Source organism: Manis pentadactyla, chromosome 7 (assembly GCF_030020395.1).
Source record: "Manis pentadactyla isolate mManPen7 chromosome 7, mManPen7.hap1, whole genome shotgun sequence".
NCBI lineage: Eukaryota > Metazoa > Chordata > Mammalia > Pholidota > Manidae > Manis > Manis pentadactyla.
In genome coordinates, this window is record NC_080025.1 from 144,830,739 (window position 1) to 144,851,486 (window position 20,748).

A 20,748-nucleotide genomic window follows, 5' to 3' on the forward strand; every position below is an offset into this window, starting at 1 on the left:
TTGAACCACTAACAATCAACATGTAGAATGCAATTTACTCAAAATCCCAACAGTACCATATCATGACTGTGGGTTACTGTAACTGAATACCCACATGGCAAGATCTATTGTCATTTACTCCTACATTAAATAGACCCAGACTGCCATGTTCCCCAAGTTCTCACAGATCCCTTTAAAATTTCCTCTCCAATTGTCAGATTTCCATGTCATTGCTGCCTACATAAGAGTAAATGCAAATATTTATAAAAGCCTCCATCCTAGTGCTGATTTTGTGCAGATGCTAAATAAATTAGGTAAACATAACTAGACAATTTATTTTATGTAAGCAGGCATAACTTAACAAAGACTTTTTTTTTTACAAGTGGCCATAATTATTTCTAGAGGAAAGGTACTTACTATCAAATTGATAATGCACTAAAATTAAAATGTTTACAAGAATCAAGAGGTAGTCATTATTATTGAAGACCAGCTCCTACCTGTAGGATCAAATAAGGCTTGGATATCAATGGCATCTGGAAGGCCAACCAGACTGAGTTCATCCCATAATTTACCAGCCTGATCATCTGAAGCTGTTTGCGTGCTTACACTTACACAAGATACTATATTCTGCTGAGGAGATCGTTCCCTGGAAAAATAAAATAAAATAGATGTGAAAATGATAACAAGTGGAAAATTGTTTACAATAACTTCAATATAATGTTATTACCAAATCAATTTTAATTTATTAGGTATAAACTGTCATAGAACAACTTTTAGAATACATGTTATTATTCATAGTGTAACATAAAACTGGTTTTCTATATTCTATCATGTAAGCAACAATTAAAGTCTCCAAATTCATAAGGAAGTGTTACAAATTAGTTGCAAATTTATTTACCATTGTTTATATAATTTTTTAAAAAGAAACACTAATATTCTAATCAAGTACTTTATTATAGCATATAAAATGAACATTCTCTTTGGGCCCACTTAACCTCTTACAAAACATAACTCAATCAAATCAGAAATTCTAATTTGCTTTATCGTAAATGAGGACTATCACAACAGAGCTAGCAGTTAATTTTATGTAAAGGAAGGTCATTTCCCAGAGGAAGTGAAACCCACTACAAAGTGTGAAAAAGGAGGTAGTGGGGGCAGAATGTGTCAGCTGGAGCTTTCTTACGTCCTCTCAACAAATCTCAACGGCTGGCCTGTGGCATGATGTTGCAAATCCTCTCCACCAAGACTTGACCTCAAATCAGAAGTAAATAGCAAAAACAATACAGCTACTCGTGGCTTGGGGAATAAGGAAGCTAGTGTAACAGCAAAAACTATGGCATACTAATGAACAGAAAATAAGGTATTCAACAGAAGAGATTTCACTTTCAGGGCTCTCGAACTTCGCATAGTAAGATTAAGTAAATAATAACTACTATTGTGTTTAAACATTAAATATGGGAAATCAGATGACTGGCACTAAAACTTTAATCTTCTCCTGATATTAGATTATTAACCTGATCATAATTCTGGATTAAATCACTATTGAATATAGATCATAACTCACTGCACTTCTGTATGCTGGATATTTATCATGATTCCTATTAAGAGAAAATCAGCACAATGACCAGGGTACTAAACTTTTTTATACCTGGAATCATTGAAAGAAAAAAAGTATTAACATAGTTCAGTAAGTACATTTAAATATCAAACCATATAAAAATAACCAGTTATTTTTTTATGTTCAGCATTAGAAATGCATAGACTCGCTATTTTTTAAGGTTTAGCATGGTATGCTAACTTTAAATTCTCATTTTTATAAATGCCCACAGTAAAATGAGAACAAACTCTTTCTTATAAATATAATTTCCTTTCCTACATACAGATTCTTCATTATTAATGACTGTTATTTTCTTGGGGTGGTGGGGGGAAAGACTGACAGTTCATCTATAAAAATTAATATATTGTTTCAACATATTTTCTTTGCACCAGTATTTGATTCGGAGGGGGATGGGTATAAAAATGAGTGGAATGACTAACAGTCTATTACTAATCAATTCCTAACCAGCAGCTTCATCAGATTTCACCTTTACACTTTGTATGAATGCACCACACCAGTTAAGACGCTGATGTCAACCCTACAGATGACAGAAGCTCAGCTGAAAAAAGATCATGGCAAGTCAGCTGAAATACAACCCCCAAACTTTAAGTCTAAAACCAAAGGAAAGGAGAAAAGAGTCCTTGATTCTATAATCTTTTATTCAGTGCCACCAAGAGGGAAAAACTATTTTTAAAACCTCCTTTCCCCCCCACCAAAAAAAAAAAATTTGAACTTGCTGTTTATCTGGTTTGTAATTCATTAGAACACATTTTGTAAGTATTTAAAACCTTTAAGAAGCTAAATTAATTTTCTACACCTAAATTATTTCCAAATTTTATAAATGTGCTTTATTTCTAAGGTCCATTAACTGGCTTGTTATCATTACTTAATAACTTGGTAAACATTGACTGTTATGTAAAGACTTTCATTAAACCAGGGCTATTTTTACAGAATTATTTTAGCCCATAAAAGTTTTCACTAAAAATTAACTTAGCTTATAAAATACAAGTACATAAATGAAGCCCAACTGTATTTCCCAGAATAGGTATTTATATAATTGTCAATATTCAAGGCAGAACATGAGAATATAAGATGTAAGTGGTACAGTCCATTAAATTTGCTAACTACTAATGGACATCGTAAGTTTGCTGGACTTTGGGACATTTTATTAGGACATCAGCACTCAACTGATCACAAAAGGAAAAGCCCTTATAGATGACCTAGCTATAGCCTTTAAACTATCAAGACTCTAAATGCAGTATTTCTAAACCTCCTTAAGCTGTTCCACCTTAAATTCTTTCAGAAGATTCTCTTTTTTGTTACTGTTTCATTTCCTACTTCAGGTCTTCCATGTACTGGCAGCAGTCCAAAAGAAGGAGCCAATCAAATAAGAACAACACAACAATGCCTTAGTACTTCATTTGGAAAAAAGCCAAATAAGCACTTGGATGATTACATCATAACCCTCAAGGGGCAGAGCTGGATGGCTTTCCAAACTAAATTAATTTCTACATTTTCTCATTCAACTACAGAAACTTCCACTCCCTCAGCTACCAGAGCCAAGTACATATTATTAAGATGGCCTTTAAATAAAACTCTTCAACATATAAAAAAATTTAACTCCAAAAGCAAACAAATTGCACAAGAGTTTTGGGTAATTATAATGTTCATGAATACAGACACATATATATAGTTACACAAATATCTTAGAAAATTCTTATGAATTTTAAAAAAAGCATGTTCTTTAACTTTAGAAAGGGTATTCTCAGAATGTAATCAGAAAGGAAGAAGGTTAACACTGTACTATGAGAGTAGTTTACAGGACAGTCCAACATCCTCTGAACCATAAAAATGAGTTAATAAATGACACAAGACATGAGTAGTGAAAACAACCTTTGCTTTGCTATTGTATATTCTTACAAATAAAAACTTATTTAGAGAAAGACTTCATTAATCTGCTTTATCTTCTTTCCATTTAATAGATAAATTCCATGAACTCTCTTCTAGGTTTATGTTATATCCCTTAAATTTAGTCATCTAAAGGTTAACTCTTGTGACCACACTGATTTTGTTCATATACAATTAAGAAAATTGCTTTTTGTTTTAAACAAAGAGATTTTGAGTAAAGGAATATTTGCTAAGTTGATGGTAAGTCATAAAGCATCCTATTAACATGATTAACATAAAAACATGAGAAACATTTCAGTAACCACTCCATCTACATATTCATAAACACTGAGTGGAAAATACAGACATTGCATTCCAACCATTTATTTAAAACTGCTTACTTTCTCTGTCCTCTTTGTTTTCTTGGTGTTGAATTTTGTATTTTCTCACAGGTTCCATTGCTGTTGTCATCAATGTCCTTCTTGTTAGAGGGTTGGCTTTTCCAAGGCAAGATAAATCCAGGTGTTACTCTAAATTGCTTTAAGTCTCCTTGTCCTAAGGAACTTTTTTCACCACAGTAACAAAAAGCACAGAGCTGTTCACTGGAAGAAATGAAAAGTAAGGAAGACAGAGAAGGAGAAAGTTTTATTCATATCTTTTTTAGTGACAGACAACTATAGATACTTGTGCTTTAAAATTCAATATTGTATCTTTGATGTAAGCTAAGCTTTTATATATGTCTATGCCATAAGAACAGTTAAGTTTTGTTGCAAATCTCCATTTCCACCACATGAATTTTCAAAATAGTACACATATCACTGCTAAAATTTCTAGTTTGTACTTAGAAAAATAATTTTCTTTTGAATCTGATTCAGGAAAACTGAAGTATTAAGAAAAAAAGAAAGTAAAGCTAAGGGTAGAGAAGAGCATAGGGAAGGCATAATGGCCACTCAATTATATACTGGCTCTGTAAAACATAGTAACAAAGTTTCATTAACCACTTGATGCAATGATCTTTATGCGTGATATTATACACCAAACACATGCAAACACACATGGAGAGATTTAAAAACGTAAGTGGTTCCTGCGATGCACAGTCAGTGATTAGGCGTAGAGGTTGAACAGGAGTGGGACAGGGATGAACAGGTGGAGCATATATTTTTAGGACAGCGAAATTATTTTACCAACACATTGTGATAGCAGATACGTGACATGATACATTTGTCAAAACTCAGGGAACTGCATAACACAAAGAATGAACCCTAATGTAAACTATAATAATAATAATGTATCAATACTGGTTTATCAATTGCATCAAATGTATCACACGAATACACAATGCTGACAATAGAGGAAACAGGGCTGGGACGAGGAGGCAGTTGGGAACTCTCTGTACCATCTGCTCAATTTTTCTGTAAACCTTAAACCTTTAAAACAATAAAATCTATTAACTAAAAAAGGAAACCATTTAAAAAGTTAAAAAACAAAAAACAAGATATATTTATGGAATACACTTGATAAGGGAACATAGAAGAAATAGAATTAAAAGGGCCACCTCCTGGACATATTTTCTCTTCACAACATATTTACGGCTACTGTACCAAACAAAGCCTTTTCTTCTCACGCAGTTCCCTGCATTACCTCTGCAGTGTCTACCCCATAAACCTGCATGAGGTCTTGTATTAATAGGTAATAGAAGTAATCTATAATCTCTTAGGTGATTTTTTTTTGAATCCTAAATTGTCTACTCTCAACTATTACCTTTTGTTATGAAAGTTACATATTTAAGTTTTCCATTAAATTAATCTATCTTGATTTCATGATAAACTGTGTTGTCCACTGATACTGAGACATAAACACACAAACACACTTAAATGTGGTCTACTTTCAGAAAAATAAAGCTGAATGAATAAAAATGTTTTCTTCTTCCTAAATGATACCACCACCAGTACCCTTGTCAGTATCTTATTAATTTTATAATTTTCTTATTTAGAACTTTCTCTAAACTATTAAGCTTACATTTCTTTCAGCAGATCCCATTTCTGTATTGTTTCTTCCCCTAAAAGCACTACCTAAAAGGAGCAACAATCAAATTGCTATCAGTCTTATCAAGAACACTGATTAGAACATGGAGCAATACTTTTAAAGTATTGACAGAAAATATCTTACCCTTCAATTTTATATCCAAAACCATCACTCAAATGAGAAAGTGTAATAGAATCATTCTCTGGCTTATAAGCTCAGAAATTTTATCACACAACAGACCCACAATGAAATATTTTGAGAAATACTCAAATTACAGAAGAATCAGGAAAGATTGGAAGAGATGTCAGAAGTAAAGACAGCCACATATCAGAGTAATTTATTGTTAACTTCAAAAGCAGGGCAAAGGAGCACACATAATGGTGGGAGGGGTACGGGGAAGCCGGTATAACACAGAGAAGACAAGTAGTGACTCTATGGCATCTTACTGCGCTGATGGACAGTGACTGTGATGGGACATGGGGTGGGGACTTGATAATGGGGGGAGTTTAGTAACCATAAGTCGCTCATGTAATTGTATATTAATGATAACAAAAATAAAAAAATATTTAAAAAAGGAAATGGGGTAGATATTTGAACTTGGAAGCCTATATGCAATTTGCATTTTTTTCTAAGTAAAGTTGGTTTTGAAACAAACAAACGAAAAAGCAGGGGCAAGGGAAATTTATGGCTTCTGCTCTGGATGTAGAAGGTGCAAAGAACCTGCTCCAACCCTCACAACAAAAATGTACCAGACAATCTACTAATTCACTTTTCTTGAACCCATCAGACTGCCTAAGTTGCAGAGCAACCAATTCACCTGCCACTAAATGACAGGCACTTCCATAAACAGATGAGATACAAGCACTTGCTTCCTCTGGGGAAGAGGCCACTGGGTGTCATACAAGCAGGATAAGGAGAATTCAGAGAAAAATTTAAACAAATTGCTAAAGGCCAAGTATAAGACAATGTGAGAATATAGAACATCCCTGACCTACAGACACAGGAAATCCCAGCCCCTCACAGGCTTCACTCCATGCCTCCCCGGGTGCTCATGCACACCACCTGGCCATGGAGAAGAGCCCCAAGAATGTGCCCATCGTGGCACAAGCCTGGGGAGAGAAATAGCAGCAATATGGGAAGACACAAGACCCTCCTAAGTCCTTCTCCCTCCTTTCCTCTAGGGAACAAAAGCCTTAGGCTGGTGAGAGAAGAACCGTGAAAGCCCTACCCTGCAATGGTGAAGGCCAATTAAGGATGGAGGCCTAAGAACAGACTGGGGAGTTTGGGGTGGAGGGTGACACACTTTTAACCCTGGAGGAAGCACAAGACTCTGTCTTGTACCCAGCCCATTACAGGTCTCCTACAGCTGGAGCAATGGCAGATCACTGAGAGCCCCCAACCCCCAAGACCCAAGGACAAGACATATACCTAATAGCAAAGCTGAAACAGAACAAGAAATGCCCTGCCAATCCACTCTCCCACTGTGACTCTCATATGTCACTAGTGGGCATGCACAACAGCACAGCCACACTGGTAAACACGGCATTTTCCTTTAAAGTTATCTCTCTCCTATGTACTTACCCAAGAGAAATAAAAACCCTATGTTCACATCAAAACCTGTGAGTGAATGTTTATACCAATTTTATTCATATTGCCAAAAACCAGAAACTACCCAAATATCCCTTAAGTGGGAAATGATAAACAAACTGTGGCAGGTACCTCCAATAAAATAGAATACCATTCAGAATAAAAAGGAAATAACTACTGATACATGCAATAATATAAATGAATCTCAAGTGCATTAATGCTAAGTAAAAAAGGCCAGAACCAAAAGGATACATACTTTATGATTCCATTTATATGATGTTATTGCAAAGGCAAAACTACAGGAACATAAATAGGTAAGTGGTTACCAAGGGCAGGAGGTGGGGTCAGGGCTGATGACAAACAGGCGCTGGGAGCTTGTTAGTGTGGTGGTGGCTTATCTTGTAGTGGTTATATGACTGCATAAACTGTCAAACTCACTGAATGGGTGAATTTTACTTTATGTAAATTAAACCTTAATTTTTAAAATGGGGAGGAGGGTTAGGGGGAGGAGGCATGAAAAAAAGAAATAGGAATACTATATCTAAAATAACTAGAAAATGAAATGCTAGATGGTAGAAGTGAAGAGAGATGAAATATGATAAAGTGCTTATGTTGAAGAAGCCAATCAGAACTGTTCATCTGACTTATTTCAAAATTAAGTTCAATAGGGTACATATGTGGTCTGAATCTTAAGGGAAACCATCTTAAAAACAAAATGTAATTATAATTATAGGAAAAAAGTCATCAATCCAATAGAAAGCAGAAAAAAAGAAAACAGTTCTGCCTTTACAGAGCTCGTGTGATGGGGAGAGAACCCATCAAGTGAACTGCCAGGAAACGATCTGTGCTGCAAAGAAGAAAGCAGGGTTAGTGGGCAAAATGTGGTGGGAAATGCTGCTTTACTTCTCCTCCTACTCTTCTATGTTGAAAACTTTTGAATCTTTCAAATGGGCACAGACCATGGGGGTGACGGGTGTCTAGTGTACTCCCAAATGGGGATGCAGAGCAGACAGATGAATAGGACAGTCCAGAGTTCTGAGAAAGGTAAGTTCTGGAAATATAAATGTGGGGCTCCTTAGTACAGACAGGACTCAGCCATTAGACTGAACGAGCACCCCCAGGAGTGAGCAGAGAAAAGTGGACACACCAAAGACTTGGACCGCAGGACCCAAATGACAAAGGTGGGAAGTCTCTACAGAAGCCAGCAAAGGACAAATGAGGGAGATGTGCCAAAAGCAAAAGAAAGACAACATTTCAAAAATGGGAGTATTCAACCAATGGATCATTCTGTAGTTAATTTCTGTCTTTTAAACAAGGTCTAAAAAATCCACGACTTCAAAGCTGAATTATACAAAGACAGGTTATAATTTCCTGTATTTCTTTTTTAAAAGAATGAAGAAAGGGTAAGTGTGATATTGTGATTTTTAAGAAATATATATTTGTTCATTCAGATGACCAAAATAATATTTCTCATATATATTTGGTCCTTGTCCACAGTTCTTGGTTCACAGCTCCCCAGACCCTGGGAATTTCCTAAGTGTTGTGCGTGATGGGGGGTATCTTTTGTTATGTTAATGAGGTGACTTAGAGAAGGGGTGTGGGAGCTGGTCGTCAAGGAACCCAAAGTATGATTAAAGGGTTGGAACTTTCAGTCCCACCCCCATACCGCACCCTCTCCTCTCCCAGAGACGCGTTGGAGGTTGAATCACCCCATGGCCAACAACTTAGTTGATCACGATTACGTAACGAAGCCTCCTTAAATACCCAAGAGAACCATCCTTGTGTCCGCTCCCAGAAAGCTTCCACATGCCACCAAGCCAAACCCCAAGCTCCATGAGGACAGGACCTTGCTCTATGTATCTATTCCTGTGGCTGTTAATTTGTATGTTATCATACCTTTTATAATAAATTGGTAAGCTGGTGAGTAAAATGTTTCTCTGAGTTCTGTGAGCTGCTGTAGAAAATTCATCAAACCTGAGGAGGGAGACCCGGGAACCTGATTCATAGTCAATTGATCAGAAATACAGGAAATAAACTGCGTTTTCAACTGGTGTTCTGAAGTTGGGACAGGGAAGGGGGAGCAGTCTTATGGAAACCTTAACCTGTGGAATCCAATGCTACATGTGGATAGATAATGTCAGAATTGAGCTGACTTCTTGGCTACTGTACTGATGTCCAAGAATTGCTTGGTGTTAGAGAAGGGGGCAGAGCCTTCAACACCCAACTTTGGAATTAGGTCCAGAACCTATCTAGTAAGAAAAAGAGTATAAACTTAATTTTACAGATAAATATGAAAAAATCAGTCCTTATGGTAAAAGCTTAGTTTTTTCTTCTGCTAGAACAGCATACTGGTAATAATTCTGTTCTGGTCTGAGGAGAGGAGAGAAACGTGCTAGATTATTACTCTGTCCTACAACCACCTAAGCCCACAGACACACTTTACCCCAAGTACACACAGAGGTATCACCTCAAATTTAAAACTACTGAATAACAAGATTCCAACCAGAGTTTTGTGCTAAGCTTGTACTCTCTGAATGTTCTTTATAGTCAACTGCCCTTCCCCTGGTTACTGGTCTTCAATCCAGCTGCATCCGAACGTTCTCTAACCTGATTTTGGCTTCCACACCAACAGAGACCAGGGAGCTTGCAGATTCCGCAGACACAGAACGCTGAAGGATGGGGACTGGCTGTTTGCGGCTGTTCACTTCTGCTTCAGCATCCTCTTCTGCAGATTGTTCTTTGATTTCTGCTTAATAGTAAATAAGAGAATATAAAAAGTCATTTTTGCATTTATATCACTCTCTGGTGAATTTATGTATAAAGCACATACTGCAAAGGAAAATGAATAAAACAATGACAATCAAATAAAGAATGGCAATACTTCACTAATATGGGAAAAGTTTATATACATAATTAATGGCATTGTTTATATTTATTCTCCATTGCAAAATGTTAATTGAAATAAGTGAAACACAACATACTGTCCCTGTTCCTCACTGCGATATGATTCACAATCAATACATATTTGGTCGCTCATATGACCAAATACATATTTCCCAGGAATATTTTGTCTTCATCCACAGTTCCTGAAAACACTGCAGTCCTAAAGATGAATGGGTGCTTTGTCAAGTTAGTAAGACTTTTGGACCCCATCCAAGGGCAGGGGCTGGAGGCTGACTCAGCCAATGGCCAATAATTTAGTCAATCCAGACTATGCAAAGAAGCCCTCACAAAATCCCGAGAAGAGATTATCACTGTCTTGGATCCTGCTGTTCTGTGGCAAAGAGCTTCTACGCTTGGGAACCAGAACCCCTTCACGTGCCACCAAGCCAGTCCTCGAGCTCCACAAAGATAGAAGCTCCTTTATTTGACCCTTGCCCTATGTATCTCTTCATCTGGCTGTTAACCTTGTATCCTTTCCGCATCCTTTATTAAACTGGTAAAAGAAGTGTTTTCCTGAGTTCTGTGAGCAGCTCTCGCAAATGAATTGACTAAGGGAGAGGTTGTGGGAACCTCCAATCTGTAGCCAGAAGGTCAGAAGCACAGGGAACAGCCTGGGGCTTGCAACCAGGGTCTGGCGTTGGGGGCGGAGGGCACTCTTGTAGGATGAAGCCCCCAACCTGGGGAATCTGGTGCCTTCTCCAGCAGACAGCGTCAGAATTGAGTTCTCTGACACCTTGCTTTTGTTCAGGAATCGCTTGGTGTTGTGTGTGCGCGCACATGCACACACTGGAATCAGGTCCAGGAACCTGAACGGAGTCATACTACTCTTACTGCCTTGTATAATACTATTGTTGTTGTATATGCAAGAACACATCGCACCAACTTAAAACTGATTCAGACGTTTCATCTTAGTATAACTTATTATTAGTAATAACCTTATTTTCAGGATTATAGCATTTCATCTACAGAAATGTATTTCAATGTGACTCATTAAAGTTTCTTCACAACTCACAAATTGAAATTACAATTACTTTAAAATGATAAATACTCCCTCTAATTATTAGCCATTAAAAAAGCTAAATAATTCAGCACCTTGACTCCACCGCCTTTATAGATTATTCTCAAGATTCCAACCTCAAACACCTCACACATACCTTCTCAGGAGGCAACCTAACTGCTTATCACCCCTAATGTCACTCTTCTCCTTAAAATAATGCATCCACTCTGTCTTTCATGCAGTACTACTAGCCGTTAACAGGCATCACCCTCACTGGTGCAATTCCACTCTCGTGACCCTGTCCTCTCGTCCTTCTTTTCTTGAAATTTACTTAGGCCTTTGTGCACCACTGCCCCCAAACCAAAGGAATAAAAATTTTCATTCCTTAAGCTCCTCCTGTCTTCCTTTGATGAAATGGGACTCTAGAGTGACTGCACGCCATCACTACTCTTCCTCGCAGGCACCTGGCACCCAGCCCCCAGCATGGCGCTTCCCACCGCCACCCTGATGGCAGCAGATCTAAAACCCGGGCTGTCCACAAGCCGCCAAGCACTCTAGAACTGCAAGGACGTCCTCCTTAGTGAAACGCTCTTTTACCTCCTGTAAGCAGGGAGATAAAATGGGTCACTATAGGCTTTGGAGTCATAAAGACAGGGTCTCATGTACCAGTTCACCAACTATTAACTATACAACTTTATATAGAAGTCATCTCCCTCAGCCTCAATTGACTTGTCTGTAAAATGAGAAAACTATCATGCATCTCCTGAGGGTATAAACAAAGATTAAATGATGTACTATCTGTCTCCTCAGCTGGTTGAAGACCTCTAAATGCGGACCCGGGCCTCAGTATGTTCTCTGAACTCAACTAGTGTGCCCAGGTTTCAAGAGCCTCCTCTGAGGTCACGATTTCTAAATCAACATCTTTGCCCCTAAAGCCTCGCCTGAGTTCCAGACCATATTTTAACTGCATCCTGACATATCTAGCAGCTTGAATACTCACTTTCAAAGCAAATTTGATCTTTTCTCTCTCAGATCAGCACTTCAATCTGACTCCCCTATTTTTGTGACTATCAAAGTCTCCTAGATTCAAAATGAATTTTAAGACAGTATTCCAATAAATGAATGATTTTGAGAACTACTCATTGTTTAGTTGGAAAAAATATAATCATATATCTTGTCAAATCATAAAATGAATACTGAAATAAGGCAGCAAACAGATAGTTTTGGTTTTCCTATTTAAAATAGCATGTTTCTCTTTTAAATTGAAACAGAAAAGTTGACCATAAAATAAATTAAGTGTTTGTAGGGCCTATCAATCATGGTGTCTCTCCTGTGTACCACAGCACAAAATTGATATAGAGCACCAAGAATCAAATCTATAAACATAAAAACACACTGGCATCAAAGAAGGATTATAAAAAGTTTTGCAAATTTTACTATATTAAAATATTGTCTTTCTGTATAAAAGACCCTTGAACAAAAAGAAAATATACATCACAGATTAAAAGACAATACATGTGATCTAAATCCCCAGAAATATATTAAAATCTAGAATACATAAAGAACTTCATAAATGAACAAGGCAGCACATAACCTTGTAGAAAAATGGACAAAGGACAAAATCCATACTTTCCTTCTCTTTTATTATTCAGGTTATAGTGGGGCATCTGAGTGCTCACCTACTGGCATTACTTCCCAGCCTTCGCATCTAAGCATGGCAAGTTCTCACCAACAGATGTGACCACCAGTGACCAGGCAACTTCCACGTCACCTAAAAGGAGGGGATTTGCACTGGACAAAATGATGCTCCCCCTTTCCTATGGACCAGACACGTCAGAAACCCAGCTGCGATGCTGCAGATGAGAAGAACACTCCAAGGGAGAGCAGAGAAACAGGAGGGGAGGAACCTGGGTTCATAAACATCCACGGGGCAAAAACATCCCCATCAGCCCGAACCTCTCACTCTCAGAAATATTACATGAAAGAAAAACTGATTTGTTTTCTTTATGCCACTGTTAAATATATTGGGATCTCTGCTTAAGCCATATGACCTCATTAACTCAGAGATGGGGTTATCAGGAGTGGGCACTGCCATCACAGACACACTCAGAACAGGCGGCCACAGGATCAGGCAATGAGAACAGCGCTACTGGAGATTGCAGATCAACTGACACTTTCTATGCTGTGTCAAAATACTGGGTAGAACTGTTACCTGCAGTAAACTGGAAAGTAGACCTGGTGCCCACAATCCCTGAACTCCAGGGAAAGCATCTGCAAAGAGCCAGAAGTTATTTTGTGTTGCCTTCCCTCTAGTGCTTTTATAACTAGAGAGAGAAAAAAATACAGGTCTACTGGAGAGATTCTGCCTATTACATTCAAAGTACTATAAAATGATCATATGTAGGAATTCCTTTCAGGAACCATTTCATCCCTACCCAGCGATGGCCTGAGCACCAGTGAGACATGCTCCTTCTGTACCATTCGTATTACGAGATAACAAGGAAGGGTAAGAGAGAAGAGAAGAGATGAAAATCATAAAGGAGGAAGATGAGTCCCCAGAAGCCTACAGACACCGAGCCAAGCGGACCACAGTCACGTAGCATCACATTCCCCTTGGGCACTTTTCTTCCAAGAGCGAGTCCCACTTAGGTGCCACCCCCAAACCGTGTTCCCTCCAGAGGGGTCCGGCCTGTCTACTCCCTTATTATGCTGCTTATCTACGACTTACGGCTTCTACTCAAAATTTTCCTTCTCCTGGCAAATGAACATGATTCCAGCTATTCCCTTATTTTCATACCCCTCAAAAAGAAGACATAACACTTTCAACATTTCAGGGGCTTTTTTTATTGCTTATAACTAAGGGAAAACAAGGAGGGCAGCCAGCCTCCCTCCCTCACCGACTGGACCTGACGGAAGCGGCAAGGCTAACCATGAATGTTAACTGGTTGGTAGGTCTTCAGTACACAACCTTTTAAAATTAGGTTCCTGCATTTTGGAAGGGGACAAGAGATGGATTCAGACTACACGGGAGTTTATCTTTTAGAAATGGGATTGGAACAGGCTGGATCCGCAAGGAGGGTCTTAGCTGAGGCTTTAAGAGTGCACCCCGTTCTTTCTCCTCCTACTGCGGCTGGCTCTTCCCGTGACCCCAACCTGACCTGCTGAAGATACAGTAGGGACTGGTGGGTTCTAGCTTAACTTTGGTTTCGATTCTGTTGTTTTGGTCATTAGTTCTTCAAGGAATAAGGAGGAATAAGGAAGAATCTTATGACTGCTTTTTGGGAGCAGCTCCAGTTACAAAATAAGAAAAAGGTACTTTTAAATACATGAAACTATACATAATGAAGGAATCTATCTTTTTAAACTGTCACTTTTCATTTAGCAGAATAAGTTAGATCTTACTATCCAGCAAACTCAAGGCAGGACAATTAAAATAGTGTTTATGTCTTTCTCTTCTCCTAGCTTGAGACATCAACAGATTATTAGAGTTTGGCAGCAGAATGTGAAACAGACGGCTCTAGCTGAAAATGATGTCATCCAAATATCCAACCAGAGACACTGTTGATGAATGACTGTGGACCCAGTGACAACTGGGGCAATAGTTCTGGTGCTGGGACTTGGTTATCCACAGTTTACTACTAAAAATGCACTCCTGAACACCATCCGGGGCTCAGGCCTCAAGCAAGAAAGGGTGCTGGCCATTCAAAGAGTCGGACAGCCCGGGTTCAGCTGCACTGCCAATGCAGATTTTACTTTCGTGGGGTTCTGTTTGTCCAAACCCTACAGTCCAAAACTGGACACTGGAATAGGATGATACTTCTTACATTTTAAATACTTCAGTGTTGTATTTTTCTTCAGTATGAAATCCCCAGTGATCTTTCTCCCTACTCCGAACCTGACCTAAAATACAGGCAATGCCATTTGGTCACAAAATACACTCTGAAGCCAGAAAGGTGAAGTCTATGCCAACCCTGGCAATGACAGCAGAGGGGTGATTTATACTTAGCCCCTACCTGCGTTTAATCTCAAACCACTAGGGGGCACACGTGCAGCGGTAACAACACTAAAGGGCCTAATCATGTGTAAGGAAGTAAGTTCCTAAGAGAATCTGAACCACCTGTGCCTTATTCAGTGGCACCACCTACTTGCTGGTCAAATCTCTGTGGATACAAAGATAAATGGGATACAGTGGCAAATTAGATATAACCACTGCCCTTAAACAATGCTATTCCACCTCCCATGATTCTTACTTCATCTTAAATAGTTGGTTCTATAACACAAAAATGTTTAAGATTAATAGCAAAGAATGTTTGCTGTGTTAGTTAAAATCAAAAACTTGGAATCAAATGGTCCAAAACTGCTTCCTAGTTCATTCATTTGCTAGCAATGTGACTGTAGGTAAAATTGCGATATATCCAGAATCTCTCACCTGGCTTTAGTGCATTTCCATATCAACAGATGAATCCAGGAGGTGGAGAGAAGTACCCACCTCCATATCAATACAGGATTACAAGGGCCAGTGAGGGCATATCTGAACCAGAGAGGTTGGATGGGGCCTCTTCTTCTACAGCCGGGTCGTGAGAGACACAGGAGAGCAGAAGAGGACTGCTTGTAAGAAATAAACGGGTTTCTCCCACTTTATTGCTCCCTCTGACTGATATTAGTTTCAAAGGTATTTTGCCCTGGGATTTTCCCCCTAGAGTTACATCTGCAGTAGTTGGCAGGACCGCTGAACACAAAATCTGTCTACGTGGGTGCAACCCTTGGGTGGGCTGCCCATTGAGATGGTGGGGGAGATGCCCAGAACCCCCCCTCTGGATAGTGGGGAGGCCCCAATGGCTGCAGTGGTAGAGGGTGCAGCTTCACCCGGGAGCCCCTTACTGTGGAGCTTCGAATTAGGGAGCCCCTAGTGGGGAAGTGGTCTAAGGTAAAGCACCTCCTAGAGGGGTGGGGCCTTCCCCAGAACTGGGGAAGGGTGGAGACACAGGAAGCTGTGCAATTAGCCCTCCATGAGATAGAAGACTGCTTAGAGGCCCTGAGTGGCTGTATAGCAGCTGGGATTGTAGGATCTCTTTTCCTTAAGATAGTGGGAAGTTTTATCAAGGAGAGAGAGACACTTCGGCAGGAGAGAGGCACTTCAGCATTGCCTGGAGGAACTGGGCTGACCTGTGGGATGCCCTTGGGAAAGAGACAGTTACTGAGAAGACAAGTCAAGCTTCTGTTAGCAGCAGTGAGGGAGGAGACATCAGGAGAATCCATGTTGCAGGATGTCGTGGGGAAAGGAGAGAAAAGAGTAGTGCCTTCAGCCCTGGAGATGGTAGAGGAGATGATGGGAGAGGGAGAAAGGGTGGGGCTGAGGGCCGATTTGTTGCAGAGGCCACCACCCAAGGCACCAGCCTCTCCTGTATTAAAGACCCACCTGGCTGTAATTAAGAAAATAAAAATGCAATAACTGCAGGCTTCTCAGGGGATGAGCTCATGGACAATAGCATTCAGTATCGGCAGAAGCCATCAGAACCTCTGCCTACATGGCTTTTGTGTCTCTGGGATATGGGGGTGGAAAACATTGTAATTTCAGGTTCTGAAATGAGTAGACTGGATTCCCTGACAACTCACCCTTCCCTCTGGCAGCTGTTGCAAAGTAACTGTCACACCTCAGGGGATCAGGCACTTCTGGATTGGCTGACAGTAGCCCTCAGGGCAGTCTGGCCTAATCAGGGTGACTGACCATACTTATCCACTAACTGGAAAAATGTATGCAGAGCTCCAGCAGGTGTTATGGGAATCGGGTATGAACAATATAATCTATAATATGGACTCCCATGGCCCTGATGAGTTGTTCACTGTAGGAATGAGAAATCTGGTGCTCTATACAGCTCCCCAATTGCTCTTTGGGTCTCTAGTGACTATTCTTGCCCCCCACATAGGGCAACCCATAAATGAGGCAACTTGTACTTTAGCAGATCTGGGCAAACAATAAGACAATAGCAAACAATAAGAGCGCAGAAGGAAGTACAGGCTATGACAGAAAGGAGAGGTATAAAGGACCCTGTGAAGGTCTTGAGAACCCAGATGTGGGTTGATTTGATAAAGGCCGGGGTAGTGAAAGAAAAACTTGATAGGCAGCCCAATAGGATCTTCTCAGAATTGTGGCACCAATTAAAGCCAGAGCAGAAGTTCCAGCTGCTGAGGTCCAGGACACAGAAACTGGAGTCAAATCCCCATGTCCAGCCTGTATTATCCCTGAAAGACTTCCTGGGGGACAGTACTCAGGCTCTGCCTGGGCCATCACCCCCACAGGACAATAAATGGGAATCGCAGTTCTTCAACTGAGTGGGGGACACAGTGGGGACCAGAGACCATATGTAGAATTAGCAATTCATTGGCCCCCTGTGAATGTACAACGTGTCCTGGCACTGGTGGACACAGGAGCTGAGAGTTCTCTGATTCACGGCAACCCTGAGCGTTTTCCCGGGACCCCTGCTGTGATAGATGGCTATGGGGGTATGGCAGTTAGAGTGAAGAAAGCCCAAATCCCATTGGGGATAGGGCATTTACCCCAAAAGGAGTACACTGTGTACATTTCCCCCATCCCTGAATTTATTTTGGGGGTCGATATCCTGCAGGGCCTGTGGTTACAGACCACTGCAGGTGAGTTCAGACTGAGGCTATGTGCAGTAAAGGCAGTTCTGAGGGGACAGGCTAATCACCCACCTGTAGCTCTGCCTGTACTTCGGTGGGTGACAAATACTAAGCAGTATAAACTGCCTGGGGAGCACAAGGAAACTGGAGAAACTCTACAGGAGTTGGAGACGGTGAGCCCACTCAGTACTTTTCATTCCTCAGTGTGCCCCACGAAAAAGCCAGATGGCTCCTGGCATATGACTGCGGACTACAGGGAATTGAAAATTTCACACCCCCTTTGCATGCTGCTCTCCTTTCTATAGCAGCCCTTATGGACACACTAAGTCGTGAACTAGGGACGTATCATTACATTGTGGACCTTGCTAATGCATTCTTCTCTATTGACATAGCACAGGAAAGTCAGGAACAGTTTGCCTTCATGTGGGAAGGCTGGCAGCGGACATTCACTGTCCTTCCACAGGGACACCTCCACAGTCCCACCATTAGTCACGGACTTGTAGCCCAGGACTTGGTCACATGGAAGAAATCACAAATGGTGAGGCTATATCACTACATTGATGATATTATGCTCCCGTCTGATTCTCTTGCAGATTTAGAAGGGGCAGTTCCTAGACTGCTGCACCATTACGGGAGAAAGGACGGGCTATGAACAGCACCACGGTTCAGAGACCTGGTTTGTCTGTAAAGTTCTTTGGGGTTGTCTGGCTGGGTAAAACTAAAATTATTCCTGAAGCGGTCATAGACGAGGTCCAGGGTTTCCCTACCCCTACCACTGTGGCAGTATGACAAGAGTTTTGGGGTGTTTTGGGCTCCTAGAGAGTATCCTGCACTTGGCACAAATTCTGAAGCCCTTATACCGGTTGGCACAAAAGGGCATCAGGTGGGTCTGGGAGGAGACATGTGCAGCTGCTTTTACTGCTGCTAAACGAGCAGTCAGGGCCGTACAGGCCTTGAGTGTAATGGACGCATCAAGGCCCTGTGAGCTAGATGTTCATGTAACCTAAGATGGTTAGGGATGGGGCCTTTGGCAGAGGCTCAAACAGACACACCAGCCTATTGAATTCTGGTCACAACTATGGAAAGGAGCAGAGGTCCGGTACACCTTGACAGAGAAGCAACTGGCTGCTGTGTACTATGCCTTGCTGGCCATGGACCCCATCACCAGAACAGCTCCAACCAAGGTAATAACCAAGGTAATAATCACATATCCCATCATGGGGCAGGTGTGAGACTGGACCCAAAGGCCACAGAGGGCGTGGCACAGGTATCTACACTGGCCAGATGGGGCGCATATTTACAGCAGTGCAGTGCCCTGTCTAAGTGGAGAACTCCAATGCTTTTCAGAGCCAGTGACATATATCAGTGGAAAGCAGAAAGAACTTGCTTTTGAGCGATTGGTAGCCGAGAGTCCTTATCAGGAGAGAAAAGCCCCTATACCTGAAGATGCTTGGTACACAGACGGCTCCAGTCATGGGCAACTCCTGAAGTGGAGGGCTGTGGCTTTCCTTTCTAAGACTGAGGCAATATGGATGGAGGACGGAGAGAGGAAGAGCAGTCAATGGGCTGAGTTGTGGACAGTATGGCTCGTGATCACTCAGGAGCCTTCTCCCACAGTTGTCTGCACTGAGAGCTGGGCCATCTATTGGGACTTGACCCTGTGGTTAACGACATGGTACCATGCCAACTGGAAGGCTGGTCACCAGCCCCTTTGGGGACAAGAGTTGTGGCAAGACCTACGGGCCTCTGGTCAGACTAAGACCGTTACCATATATCATGTGACGGGCCATTTGCCTTTGGCATCCCCAGGGAGTGATGAAGCAGACACACTGGCCCTGGAGTGCTGGCTAGAAGGAAAGCCTGCCTCTGATGTGGTCCAATGGCTACACCAGCGTTTGTTGCACGTGGGGCAAAAGACAATATGGGCTGTTATTTCATCAGTGGGGCTTGCTGTTGACCTTTGAAGAAGTCAGCAGAGCCCAGGAGTGCCCTGTATGCTCTAAGAGTGACTTACACAGAGTCCCACAACCAACAAGGGACAATAGTAAGGGGGCTGAAACCCCTTGTCAGGTGGCAGATAGACTACATTGGGCTTCTGCCCATATCAGAAGGATATCAGTATGCCATGACTTGTGGGGACACAGCTGCTGTACTCCTGGTTTTGATTTTCCTCATGTCATGCAGATCAGCAAACCACCAAAAGGGGCCTAGAGCGTCTCTAGAGCCTATGGCCAGCCAGGTGATTGAGAGGGATCAAGGCACCCACTTTACTGGACATGCATTACAAGGATGGGTGCAGAAATTAGGAAGAAAGTGGAAGTTTCATATACCATATAACTCAACTGGGGCAGGCATGTCAGAGAGGCACAATGGTTTGTTGAAATCTGGCCTGAAGTCAGATACCAATAGTCTACAAGGTTGGTCATTCCATTTATGGACAGTGCTTCGGCCTTTGAAAGAGAAGCCCGAAAAAGGAGCCTTGAGCCCTGGGAATATGCTAACACACACTGCTGCCTCTGCTATACAACTGTGTGTGCAAACCAAAGAGGAGTTATTGAAGCCAGGATATGGCTCGCAGAGCAACACCCTGCTGCCAGCCCCAACTGCATTAAGCCCTGGAGACACTCACTGTTGAGTGGAGGTGGCCCTGGACATTACAACAACGGTGATGGCTGGCCCTTCTGGCGCCTTGGGAAAAAGGCCTGGAAGCTGGCCTCCTTTGTGTTCCTTGAACAGTGTGGCTCCCAAAGATCACGGGAGTGTACCCAGAATATCCAGGAGGTAAGAGCATCTTACAGGGAAGTTTTGTTTTATCTTTATGGCCAGTGTATATACATCCCATAGCCCTATGTATTGACCCATCTGTAACTCCCACAGGAAGGGACCACTCTCTAGCATGCATCCTACCTGATGGACAAGATTAGCCTATGCTGGTGTCATTAAAACATGTATCTTATCACCCTTAAGGTTATTTTCTTCTACCGTCCCTGTGGCCTGGATGCACCCCCTGGCTGCGGCTGCACGTGATGACTGCTCTGAACTCCCTACCTGTTCAGCTACTGACTGCCTGTGGAATGGACGAGTGTGGACT

The 20,748-nt window shown here is 41.4% G+C and overlaps 1 protein-coding gene across 22 annotated transcripts in view; it reads right to left on the minus strand.

Annotated features, from left to right (window-relative positions):
- The window catches only part of KMT2C (lysine methyltransferase 2C), a 295,862-nt gene that overhangs the window by 157,053 nt on the left and 118,061 nt on the right, over positions 1–20,748 (minus strand). For 20 of the 22 annotated variants that reach the window (XM_057504924.1, XM_036899506.2, XM_036899486.2 and 17 more), the window contains exons 3-5: positions 9,683–9,824; positions 3,865–4,065; positions 477–625 (exon numbers count right to left, since the gene is read on the minus strand). In XM_057504924.1, coding sequence (XP_057360907.1) covers positions 477–625; positions 3,865–4,065; positions 9,683–9,824 — 492 coding nt within the window. The remainder of the gene's footprint in view (positions 1–476; positions 626–3,864; positions 4,066–9,682; positions 9,825–20,748) is intronic. The other 2 variants (XM_036899485.2, XM_036899507.2) reach the window with 1 other exon arrangement.